The following is a 13,372-nucleotide window of genomic DNA, read 5'->3' on the forward strand; positions in this document are numbered from 1 at the left end:
AACTAAATGAGAGAAAAATTATTGTTGGTCCTATACTCCTATGGTAAAAGTCACATTATCCCCAAAATGTGAATGTGTTAAATGGTTGTCGTGCTAAGGGACCCGTTAGGTTGAAAGTCAAGTACATCCGGCCAATGGCAAGCTCCCACGTGGCATTGCAATTACCTCACGCCATATTAAACAAATCCTATGTAAAACCGTACCACTTTCCTCCCTTCCTTTCTCACACTATTTCAACTTTTAATTCTCTCTATCGACCTCTCTCTGACCAATTCAATTCAAAGCTGGGCCCCACCCTCACAGGAATGACTGATGCTAATTTATAATGACGCTTCTACCCTTATGGATTAGATGAGTATTTTTGTTTTGTTTGTTTTTTATTTTAAAAAGTAATGTAAATATGGCATATACGAAAGAAAAGACTCCTAATGACAGACAGATAAGTACCATTAAAAAAGTTTAAATTTTAATTTAACTCTGAATTGTTTAGCAACGTGGATGGAAAAGCTGAGGGGGCAGAATAGTCAACTCAAATCCTTCGACCACCGACAGCGACAGCAACCGGCGGGGACTTGAGAGATTGGAAAATTTCACCATTTTTTCACATTTATTAATTTCGTTAAAATATAAAAATAATCGTAAAAAGTCAAGAGTTCTTCACTACTTGCTGACCCCCGTGTTTCGTGTCCTTTATTCTTTGGCATTCTTCTTTCCCATTAAATTCAATGAACTCTGCTTTGTTTAATCAAATCCCGATCTCATTTCACGCGCTTTTGCTGATTCGGTATTTCAACGCTTGTTTTTCCTGATTTTCTAACCATTTTTTTGCATACAGGTTCCATTTCAAGTTTTTTGCTCTCGGATTTGCGATTTTTGTTTGCTGAGCTACTGATTTTGAGGTCTGATTGTGTTTTTTTTGTTTGAATTGAAGTTTATGTGAGTAGGTGAGGAGTCGTGTACAGTATGGGAGGGGTTTGCTCGGGAGGAACGGTTCGTAGAAATAGAAAAGCTCCGGACGTTGAGCGCGCGAAGAGTTCGGGGTTTTCGGGGAAGCTGAAGTCGGTAGGGAGTTTTTCGAGGCAGAAGAAGCAGAAGAGTGATGAGGATGTTGGTGATGATGAATCGTTTTCGTTTTCTGCTGGAGTGGAGGAGGTTAAGAAGGCGCCGCAGCGCAGATTGTTTGATTCCGGCGAGCTGTATCAGTCGGTGATGTCCGGGGAATTGAATTCATCAGCGCCGGCCAGGGCACCGGCGTACAAGGTATAGGTGTGATCTGTAAATGTTCAATGTGCTTTTGATTTGTTCAGTTTGGAAAATTTGGATTTAGTTTTGTTGAGGAGAAGTGTGTAGTTTCGAATGCGGTAATCGAACTCTGTTCTGTCGAGTCGGTTGAGGAATGAGGTTGTAGTTGTGAGTTGTGATTCGTGTGAAGATCTCTGCAAAGAGGTAAACAAACTGCATGTTGATTGAGCTTACGGGAGATGGTAAATGGTAGAATATGCTATAAGAAAGAGGAGTTGGAAACAGACTAATCTGATCAGCTTCCAGCGTGCGTTATGGACATGTGAATTTGTAGTGCATGATGAATGTTGATCAATTCCATTCTTTGCAAAACTTGCTGAGCACATGCTGGACGAAGGGAAAAATAAAGAGAACTACACTATTGCTGCTATCTTGATATGCTACGTCTCTTCTTGATTGAATCAGCTGAATGTTAGAGTTCTGATGAGCTCTTCCAAAAGTTCCTTCAGTTTTATGGAATGTGGAGAACCCCTAAAGTCATAGGAATACAACCTCTCATAGTCATATCTAAGTTTGTTTCATTTTGTGCTTGATATAGTGAGATGACTGCAGCAGTACCTTTTTGTCTTGTTGATCTTACTTCACAGATATTTCGTTCTCTTGAAAAGCATAGCGGTGGACTCTATTTGGTTTATTTATTTCTTTAAACATGAGATGCATCTTTACAAAATTTTGCTCTGACATTAACTCAAGTTATTTCTTATGCTAGACACCTCAAATGACATCATTTCTTGGAAAGGCGGGCATAGTAGGTCTAGAGAAAGCAGTGGAGGTTTTAGATACTCTAGGTAGTAGCATGACCAACTTGAATTCTGGTGGGTTTACAACTGGTGTGTCTTCGAGGGGAAATAGAATATGTATATTAGCATTTGAAGTTGCCAATACCATAGCCAAAGGTGCAAACCTGTTGCAGTCTTTGTCAGAAGAAAATGTCCAATTCCTGAAAAAGGAGGTTTTGAATTCAGAAGGGGTGCGACAACTGGTTTCTACTGATATCGATGAACTTCTCAGGATTGCGGCTTCTGACAAAAGGTATTATTTCTTGCTTACAAGAATCAGTGTCTCTCTCCCTCTATGCTTCTTTTCATAGTTAATCATTTGTCTAATGTTTCTTATTTGATTTCCTCTTTTCTGATTATCTCTAATGCTTGTATAGGGAAGAATTCGAAGTATTCTCCCGTGAGGTTGTCAGATTTGGAAATTTGTGTAAAGACCCACAATGGCACAATTTGGATAGATTTTTTTCTAAGTAAGTGGTGCTTCAAGTTATCTTTTGTCTACTCATTTGTATCTTGCAGAATGATGTTGATGTTAAAACCTGTTGTCATCCTAGGTTGGACTCAGATACCGATATCAGTAAACAACTAAGAGAAGATGCAGAAATGACTATGCAAGAACTAACTTCTTTGGCCCAGCATACATCTGTAAGTTTAATTCTAGTTCTTAATTCTAATAATTTGTTGCTATGTACTGTGTGATATCTGAGATAGCCCACTTAGGGGATTTGATCATAAAGTCGTGAACCTTTATCTTTATAAAAGAAAGCAAGAAGAAATGGTTGTAGGATATTGATTATCGATTATACAGTCAGATCAGATGCGAGTGTGCTTGATTAATTTGATTTAAAAGGTGTACTCAATTTCACGTTCAAACCTAAGTAAAGCTGAGTTGACAATTGTGTTATTGCATCGGGATTTGGTCCCGCGTGATTTCTACATGAGACGATAAGCCTCAGCACGAACACAACGTAATCACATTTATTTGCTGCCTTGATGACTATTAATTACAGTAATTACTTCCAAAGCTGTCTTGCATGCAAAATGGATTTCTTTATTTCTTTGAGCAAAAATAAGTGTTTCCTCCATGTGAGTAGGACATGGTTGATGTCAAAGAAGGCTTTAATCAATTAAATCAAAACCTTTATGGCTCTTTGTTAGTGATCGAGTTCAATTAACTAGAGCTAGCACTTACACCTATTCAATTAGTATATTTGAAAGTTTATGTATTGTATTCTTCTGTTACTAATGAAAAGCTAATGTTGAATGCAGGAGTTGTATCACGAGTTCCATGCTTTGGACCGATTTGAGCAAGATTACCAGCGGAAGCTGGACGAAGTAGATTCGTTGCACCTTCCTCGAAAAGGTTTGTGATGTTTCTAATGTATGTTCCTATGTTCATAGATCCTAAATTGCATCAATATTTATTTGGCACTTGGCAGCCTTTTCTACAGATATCTCATTTGTTTGTAATTTAGTGTGCTTTTGATTTCTAGTATGGGTATTTTCCCATGAGCTGACATATACTCTCTTCATTGAGTCTTACAAATTGTGCACTGTTTATAGCTCTTTACTGTAACTAGAAGTCATGGCAATAGATTGAATTTATTAATATCATTTACTATTTGATAACACTGGAAACAAAATGTGTTCAAAAGGATGCTTATTTTGATGAGCACATCCATTCTAGTATTATTTACATTATGTTTAAAGCATTCGCTGGTATTTTTATTCTGCTTCTTCCTGTTTTATCAGGTTATTTTACTTTATTGCATATATTTCTGTGGTTACAGGAGAAAGTCTGGCGATGTTACAGACTGAGCTAAAACATCAAAGAAAACTTGTAAGGAGCTTGAAAAAGAAATCTCTGTGGTCTAAAAGTTTAGAGCAGGTATGCACTCAAACCCACTAGCTACTACTCCATAAACAGGTTGATGAACTAAAATTTTCAAAAGGCAGGGGACTGTTGAGTTAGGCATGTCTTGTGTACTGTTGAATGTTTTTACATGATAAGGATTTGGTATCTCGATAAATACATGTCCAGGATTCCTTACAAATAGATGTGTCAAAAATTCCATAGTTTCCTTCTCAGGTGCAGTTTCTTTCAAATTTCTGTAATATCTATCTTAATATTTTTGACCTGGAATAGAAACAAATTTTTGAGAATTCAGAGGGACACAAAAATGGATAACATTATTTGATAGGGTCTAAAAAATTGTATAATTATGTTAAAACCAAAATTTCAAACATTTCACGTGTTGCAGGTAGAGGTCAGGGCTGCAGCCCTTTAGCTTCATCATCTCTGACAGCAACACAAGCAATATGAATCATAACTTTTATTTTTTCTAGAGATTTTATTTATATACTTCAAGTGGATCACTTAATAATACATATTGCGATGTTCATCATTGATTGAACTTCACATCTCTATGTTATTAATTATAGGTCGTGGAGAAGCTTGTTGACATTGTTACGTTCATTCACCAGGAAATTCCAGCAGTATTTGGAGATAATGGTAAGTATAATATTCTACATTTTCACCATTTTCCCTCCACTTAATCTCTTAATAGGTCATATATTAAAAAGGGGAAGATCAGAGTTTCTAGTGATCATCACATATAACTAATCAGAAATAAACAAGGGAAAGTCTGATTGTTGTGTATATCATATCTTTCTTTGGCTACTTTATTGAATGAACTGTCATGGCATTGAGTAATGACATTAATGCTCCAAAACTTTGCAAATTCTAACCAATTGATCTAGTTATTCTTTGGTGGCTGAGTTCCATTTTGATTCTTAGGTTCCTCAGAGTTCAGGATTATTTATTTCGTGCTAAATAACTCACATTGTCTGGAGGCTGTTTATTTTGTATGTCAGCATTTAAATTTGGTGGTACACTCACACTGGTATGGGATGGTGGGAATACCATTTTGGGACAGAAAAATCCCTGCTCGATAACTCCTTGCTTACATTTTTTGCTGTGTGGGGACAATTTTTATTCGTCGTATACACATCACTCTCTTCAAACTTTGGATTGCGTATATATTTAATTTCTCACCCATATACTTGCACCTAATTTTCACTCTAACTCTTTTCCTGCTTGCTTAATTCATTTATGATTTTTCCCAATTGCTGCATAGAAGAAGTGGTAATAATATAAAACACAATTATCTCAAGAGGCATGTAATTATGCCGATATTTGGTTCTGATAGGAATGAACTTTGTTTTTCTTTAATATATGGCAGGGTTGTCACATGCTGGAAAGGTTTCTAGCAGTAAGACAGAGAGACTAGGGGTTGCTGGTCTTGCTTTACATTATGCTAACATAATTACTCAGATTGACAACGTAGTGAGTGATCAAAGACTTTAGTTCTTTCATGTATACTGCACAGCAGAATTTCTTGTTCTGATATTTATCTTGAATTTGATTCATTTAAGGCATCCCGTCCTACTTCTCTCCCCCCAAACATGAGAGATACATTGTACAATGGATTGCCACCAACCATCAAGACTGCACTTCGCTCACGGCTACAGACTGATACTAAGGAAGAGGTGTGTTCTTCAGATGACTGCATCTAAATTCCCATTTCCATTTCCAAATTTCTTTTGACAGTATTTTTGTTGTCAATTTTTGGTGAAGAGCAGTGTCTTGCTTTAGTGTAATGAAATGTGAAGTGTTCTGTTGCATCGTTGAAGGGCTTAACTTTTCTTTTTTCCAGTTAATTTCGTTCCGTAATCTAATGGTTCAACTTTTCTTGCATGTTCTTGATGTTAGAGGTTTCGTAAGGGAGCAATTAATATAGCAAATATGGAAGATAAACCTCATTTTATAAAAGTAACATATGCAGTTTGTTTCTTTGTGGTTTCTATATTGAGTGAGCTATTTCATCATGTCACATTGCAGCTGACTGTTCGTCAAATCAAAGATGAGATGGAAAAATCTCTCCAATGGCTTGTGCCAGTAGCAACAGATACTACCAAGTATGATAAATTTAGTGATGAACATCGTGTTATTTTTCATTTGAGATTCCAACTTTTATGTGTACTGATGAAATAACACAATTCTTTTTCGACTTTGTCAACTGTTATCAGGGCACATCAAGGTTTCGGATGGGTTGGAGAATGGGCCAACAATGGGTCAGTAATCAACAGCACCACACCTATAGTTACTGATTATTTCGAATCTCGACTTCCTAAATCCTTATGCTTTTAAACTGTTATTTCTGACAGTAACGAATTCGGAAAGAAAACTGCCACACCCAGTAACCTGATTCGCCTCCAGACCCTGTATCACGCTGACAAACGTAAGGTGGATTCCTGCATCCTTGAGCTAGTTACTTGGCTGCATCGTCTGGTAAGTCTCGTGCGGTATAGAGATAACGGACTCAAGGCTCTGCCACAGCGCTCCCCAACTCGCAAAGGATCAAACATAAACATTGATAAACACAGCGACAAGGCCAAAACCCATAAAGCTCAACTGTCTTCCGAGGATAGAAACCTATTAGAAGATGTGATGAAGAGGCGGAATTTGGTCCCCGGGCTGAGCAAAAGCCAGGAATTCGTGAAGAGTCGGAAGAACAAGGTTTGGGCACTAAGCAGGAGCACCGGGAACTCACCGCGAAGAGAAATAAAGCATCAGACTGCAGCCCATGTGTTGGATGTATTAGATGGTTTGGATACATCCTTTTCAGTTCCCAGTGGAGATCTCATCAGGTGAATATTAAAAATCCATTCTTTCATTTGATTCTGCTCAAATATATGAATCTTGGGCCGTATTGTATATATCCATGTCGTGAGGAATATGTTATAGCGTGGTATTAATACATCCCTATATATATAATACATCTACAATTTTTGTATTCAAATTTGTTGGGAGAAAGTTCGAAATTCTGCTGCTTGGTGGTAGATGTATTATTCCGTTCCACGCACTAGTGCTGTAACAGTCTGTGCGTTGTCGTGATTGGCGCGTGACCATCACACGCGCCAACCCCCAGAGCGACCTCACCTCGTCGCTCTGTCAGGCCATGATATGATTCCGCTAGCAAATTCCCATCAAGTCTATTTTAACTGCTCTAAATTAAGAAGTTGAGCTGAGCTGACAACAGTGTAATTGCGTTGCAATTTGGTCAGACATGATTTCGACATGACACGATAAGTCTCTGCACGAACACAACAGAATAAGCATGTATTGACTATCAGTGCAGTTATTATTACTTCCAAAGCTGCCTTGCATGCGAAATGGATTTCAATGAGATTTTAATCAGTTAAATGAAAAACCTTTACGGTTCATAGCTCTAACATTTTCTCCATTCATGCCGCGAGGAATAGTATGTTATAGCGTGTTGTGGCATCAGCAACGAGGAGTCGAGGAGGGGTTTTCGTGTCCCCACCAGACGAAACAGTTCAGTTCGAATTTTTCGGTTTCATTCCATTCTTTTTTCTTTTGAAATTCGAATTATTTGACTGAATCTATTAGGTTTTTTTAAAATTGACATTTAAATTATAATAGTATACTATTAGTGTTAATTTTTTTAAATAATTAAATTCAAGTTTAAATATAAAAATTATTCGTAATAACAAAAAATAATTTGATCTCGTTTTTTCTCTATATTCTAGTATCCAATACATGTGGCTTTTTTCGGTTTTTCGATTCAGTTTGATTCGATTATTTTAAAATCCGAATGCTTAGTAGTAGTTGTTATTGCTACGATGAATAAATTTATAATCTTCCTTAATTCATTAGAATTCGACATTTTCTATAAACGAAGTTATAATGGGTTGCTCTTTTGCCTTTAGTGAAATCATATATGGAAGTTATTTTAATTATTTTGGTAAAAAATAGAAGTTATTTTATCAGTAAATTGTTATTGTCATAATTAAATGGAAAGACACTGAATCTGGAAGATAACGTCCAACAAAAGTTCTTCTTATGCACTTTATCATTATTGAGTTTGGGGAATGTGGGGAATGAACTTAGGAGTTACATTTGTTGGGGGGTTGTATTTACATCCAATTTTCTAAGAGAAATTTATGAATTAAATTTAACCGCTTTTTATTTTCTTATAAAAGAGTACTGTATTATATTTTGCCATGATATTGCTAAATTTTGGCTCATTACACATTTTTTATAAATACAAAATCAACAAATTAAAAATATGACAAGCTAATATTATACTCTCCGTTCCATATTAATAGTCATTTTGCCATTTCGATACGTTCCATAGTAATAGAGTCATTTCCCTTTTTAGTACTCCCTCCGTCCCAGCGAAGATGACTCCTTTCTTGGGCGGCACGAGATTTTATGCAACTTTATTTTGTGTGTTAAGTGGAGAGAGTAAAGTAAGAGAGAGGGGATAAAGTAGAGATAAAGAGGTTTTTATTTTAAGTAATGAGTCATCTTGATTGGGACAAATAAAAAAGGAAAGTGAGTCATCTTTAATGGGACGGAGGGTGTAAAAGTTAACATATACTCTCTCTTCATCTCTCTACCTTTTTCATTTTCCACTTTAGTTCTCCCTTTACTTAACTCACCTAGCACAATTTTCTAAATCTCCGTACTGAAAAGAAACGTCTCTATTACTATAGAACGGAGGGAGTACACAACACAATAATAGAAGTAATAAAAAAATGACAATAAAAATCCAATCATAAAAAACAGAAAAAAACAAAGACCAATAATACACGTCAATAAATTAAATAACCACCTTATTTTGGGTGGTCTTATCCAATCCATTTTGCATGGGGACCACAGCCGCCAATCCAGCATGTGATGATGTTAATAGTCATAGCCTCATAGGTAGCCAATCCTACTATAGCATTTTTTAATTATTTCATTAAAAATAAAATATTTTCTAAAATAAAACTATCATCATTTCTATCTTTTTTTTTTCTCTTGCCTTATTCGCTTTATTAACTCACAGAACAATACTACATAAAATCTCATGTCTATAAGCAAACATTTCATATAATAAGATGGAAGGAGTATATAGTACTCCCGTCGTCCCATAACAGATGTCACACTTTCTTTTTTAGTTTGTCCCACAAAAAAATGTCATGTTTTTATTTTTAGAAAAAGTTCTCTCTAACATGAATATAAAAATTATATTTTCTCTCCATTTAAGACACAAAACAAAACCTCCTAAAATCTCATGTCATCCCACAAGTGTGACATTTTTTATGGGACGGAGGGAGTACAACTTTCATCCACTAAAGGTGACTCACTTTTCTTTTTATTTTGTCTCACCTAAGATGTTCATTACTAAAAATAGAAACTCCTTTATATCTACTTTATTCCATCTCTCTTACCTTACTTTCTTTGCTTAATACACAAAATAAAATTATATAAAATTCCGTCCATCCAAGAATAAGATCTTCTTCCTTAAAATGGAGAAAATATAAAATATAAAAAATGTTTTTTTGTGTTAGTAGTTAGTAGTGGTACTACATATTATCATCAATTATAATTGCATTTTTTTTATTATTATGATTGGTTAAATATACTAGTACATGATAATTATCAATTTTAATATTAAATGTTGAGAATTTTGACTTCATTCCTATGTGGCTATATAGCTATAGCTCCGTCCACATCTCACGACAAAATTATGAAGAGAAATCCAAAGTACAAATTGAAGCAATTCAAAGCTTGCATCGAATCTACAACAACGAAGTTTGAGTTTTCATATGCAATGACCTCTATAAGATAAATAGTATATTTTTAATCATTTGATAAAAAAAAAATTAGTGGATAAAAACCCAATAAAATATAAAACCGCAAACCTAGGATTTATGTAAGGCGACTTTTGCACCAATAAATAGAAACATTGAACCATAGTAACTACTCATCCCAACCCTATTATTGCTACCCTCCAATAATTATACTAATGTAAAATAATTAATGTCACCAGATATTTTAATCTTCCCTCTAATTTCTTCATGAATAATAGTGGAGTAAATAAATTAATTAGTGTACAATCTTACGTGGATGAGTTGACTCGTTTTTTATACTTCACCGCTAAACTGACAGTTTTAGATTCCCAATGTGTACCCCACCGACCATAACCATATAAAATTAAAATTAAAATTATTTGACTTTTTTAAACATAATTACGTTACAAATGATACTATATATTACTTGTAACTAATTAATCTGGCTAGTGGACGTTAAATAAAAGCTTACTCAAATCCACGTAATAAGTAGTATTTCTTCCGTCTCATGTTATTTGCACTGTTATTTTTCGGCTCGTCATAAATTCCTTACGTTATTTATAATTTAAGTTAGAATTAATGCATTTAATTAATATGTTAGATTAAGTTAAGAGTTCATTTATTAAGTTAGGTCTCATTACACTTAAAATTCTAATTTAATTATGTTAAAAAATCAATTCCAAATTTACGGTCTAAAATGAAAAGTGTGAGTAACATGAGACGGAAGGAGTAATAAAATAGGATACATCAATATATAATTAAAGTACGACAAAAACATCGATGGACCTAAATAAATGATCTCTCGCTGTTTGAGGTATTTGAGATTGATAAAATGGGCATTATTGTGATACTTTACGTAAATTGTGTAATGTAAATAACAACACATTCGCTCTATGTTTAGTTCTTTTAGTTTTAGTGGACACAAATGGTCTTCACAAATGTTGGTTATTTTTAGAGAGATTGATGGTGACATAGTACGTAGCCCACATGCCATAATTTTATAACGACTTTCATTAGTTGTGAATCTTATTGAAGACATCAAAGTGGATAAGGACGTTGTCGGCACCGAAGAATGCATGCAAGATCCATAGTCGGTAGTATGTGACTCCTTCTAGCATGATGGCCAGATGAAAGCCTCTGTGGTCGGTGATGTATGTGTCCCACCATTTCGTTGGACAATTCTTCTATGCCTAATGCATGCGGTTCATTATTTTCAAGTGTTAAGTAAGTTGCTTTGTGCTTATGTGTTTGGAGCAGTTGCGGGCAGTCTTGGGTCCCGACTCGCCGACTTCAAATATTCAACACATAATTTATCTCTTATGGTAACAGATTCTTGTCCCAAAATGGTACGATCTATATAGTGATACAAATTTGAAAGAAGAATATGATCGAACTGTATCTAGATGTTGAAAAAAAATGAAATAGAAAGAATTGAAATTGTGTTGTGAAAATGAGCTGGAATAAAGAGTATTTACAATTTGAAAATTTAACAAATAGGTAAATACGAATGATGCATCGTCCGCCACTGTGGCATCGCGTACGATGGTTTCTCCATTGTCTACGTCCGATCCTCGTCCGCGGATGGAGTGCGGACGATGCTCCATCGTCCGTCGCATTGTCCGCCACTGTAGCATCGCGTATGATGCGACGGACGATGCACACGCGTTTTCGGTTATTTATAATTTATTCAATTTTCAAAACATATATATACCTCTCATTTTTCACTCCATTTTTCACTCATTTCACTCTCAAATTCACACTACATTTTATACATTTCAAACAAAATGAATCCCGGAGATTACCCAAGTCCGAATAGTCCGATGTTCGGTGGTGCACGATGGTCGGGTACAGAACCCGATGAATACCGGTAATTGGACACCAACACCCAGCACGATCCCGATTTCAGCACGGACTCGTACGGGCTGTCAGACATGGATCCCAATTTATATTTAGTGCACTTTTTTTCTTTTAAATTTCTAATTTTGTAATTTTTTTTTGAATTAAGTAAATGTAGGATTTGTCTTAATTGTGTTGTTTTTATTTATTTATTTTGCTTGATATATCTACATAAATTATATAAATACAAAATAGAAGTAAAATGCTTAGGGCGAGCTATAGTCCGCCCTAGTGTAGATAGAAGGGGTGAAGGATCAAATGCTGATGTAGCGGTGCATAAAGCAGATCTTAGGACGGACTAGGGCAGAATTTAGGGCGGACTATAGTCCGCCCCATCGGATGCCCTAATCTATTAAATCAGCTGGCCTAAATTATGGTAAACATTATGGTACTTGGACCACAATCCAAAAAAGTGACACTTTTTAGTTTTTTCCTAATTTTCCCAAATTGAATTTCCACTTGAATTATCCAGTCAGCATGTCTGTCATTTATCCACATCCACGACATTAGATAAGCTTCCATGAATGCCAATTGATCTCGTGTGGTCCACTTCCATTTAAATTATTAGTTATGTATTTAAAGCATACATAGAATAACAAGACCAATTCGATCAACTTACATCTCACAAAATAATGGTATTGGATTTTACGAAGATTATATAGTTCGCCATGTATTTTTTATATCAATTTTAGTTCATAATTGGTTTTAGGAATATGTCATATATATATAAAATTAAATGAATCAATAATACAAACGAAAATAAAATAATAAATCATAAAAATACTAGTACTATCATTTTCTTTAACATATTCCTTGATGGAGTACTAAATATTAATACTCCATATAGTATAAAATCATATATCCTTAGATGGAGTATTAATTTGATTGTAACACAAAATAAATAAAAAAACTAAAAACAACCAAACATTGATATTAAATACCTTGCACTTTTTTTATTATTTTTTTTCTAGAATAAATACCTTACACTTCACTATATATACTTCCCCTTTAACCCAATCAAATCAATTCAAAATCACAAATTCCCAAAATTTCTTCAAATTTCTTCAATGGCATCCACATCCTTCACCCTCCCCAGCAAGCAATTCCCCCGCCGATTCGCCGCGATTCCGCCGCCGCATTCTCCGATCAACCTCCGGCGCTCGCTCCGCGTCTCCGCCGGCTACGCCACCGCCGAGAGAGCCAGGACGGCGTCGTGCTACGACGTGCTAGGGCTCGACGCCGGCGCGACTTTCCAGGAAATCAAATCCGCCTACCGGAGGCTGGCGCGGACTCTGCACCCCGACGTCCGCGGTGGCGGCGGCGATGCGGCCGGCGAATTCATTCGAGTGCACGCGGCGTACGCCACGCTCTCCGATCCGGAGAAGCGCGCGGTGTACGACAACACTCTGTCCTGGCGGCCGGCGGCTGCTTCCGCCGCGGCGGCGATGCGGCGGGGGCGGTCGTGGGAGACTGATCAGTGCTGGTAATTGAAAAATCTCCCGATCTCGTGATTGGAGATCTGTACATATGGATTTGATTCGTGGTGGATTAATTTGTAGATCCATGAGTGAAATCAACAATCTATGATAATGTATCTTGGTATGTTTGAGATTGTATTTTATGATTATCCATCTCATCACCAACACACTTGACTAATTTAAAAATTACTGAATACACTTTATTTTTGCTTA

At 36.0% G+C, this 13,372-nt stretch overlaps 2 protein-coding genes across 3 annotated transcripts; both read left to right on the forward strand.

Moving 5' to 3' along the window:
- The first annotated feature begins 652 nt into the window (after window positions 1-652).
- Window positions 653-6,943, forward strand: LOC125223086 (protein PSK SIMULATOR 2). Of its 2 annotated transcripts, none has more exons than XM_048126057.1 (13): window positions 653-784; window positions 932-1,260; window positions 2,012-2,334; window positions 2,459-2,551; window positions 2,636-2,726; window positions 3,351-3,444; window positions 3,872-3,969; window positions 4,524-4,593; window positions 5,324-5,427; window positions 5,517-5,630; window positions 5,983-6,059; window positions 6,171-6,215; window positions 6,309-6,943. In XM_048126057.1, the coding sequence occupies exons 2-13, from the start codon at window positions 964-966 to the stop codon at window positions 6,793-6,795; spliced, it is 1,893 nt and encodes a 630-aa protein (XP_047982014.1). In that variant the 5' UTR covers window positions 653-784; window positions 932-963; the 3' UTR covers window positions 6,796-6,943. The 2 variants fall into 2 exon arrangements, with proteins under 2 accessions (XP_047982014.1, XP_047982013.1); XM_048126056.1 differs by having other exon boundaries at window positions 679-835.
- A 5,760-nt stretch (window positions 6,944-12,703) lies between these two features.
- LOC125223576 (chaperone protein dnaJ 11, chloroplastic-like) lies at window positions 12,704-13,372 on the forward strand. Its single transcript, XM_048126779.1, has one exon. The coding sequence runs from the start codon at window positions 12,749-12,751 to the stop codon at window positions 13,166-13,168; it is 420 nt and encodes a 139-aa protein (XP_047982736.1). The 5' UTR covers window positions 12,704-12,748; the 3' UTR covers window positions 13,169-13,372.

This window comes from Salvia hispanica, chromosome 4 (assembly GCF_023119035.1).
Source record: "Salvia hispanica cultivar TCC Black 2014 chromosome 4, UniMelb_Shisp_WGS_1.0, whole genome shotgun sequence".
NCBI lineage: Eukaryota > Viridiplantae > Streptophyta > Magnoliopsida > Lamiales > Lamiaceae > Salvia > Salvia hispanica.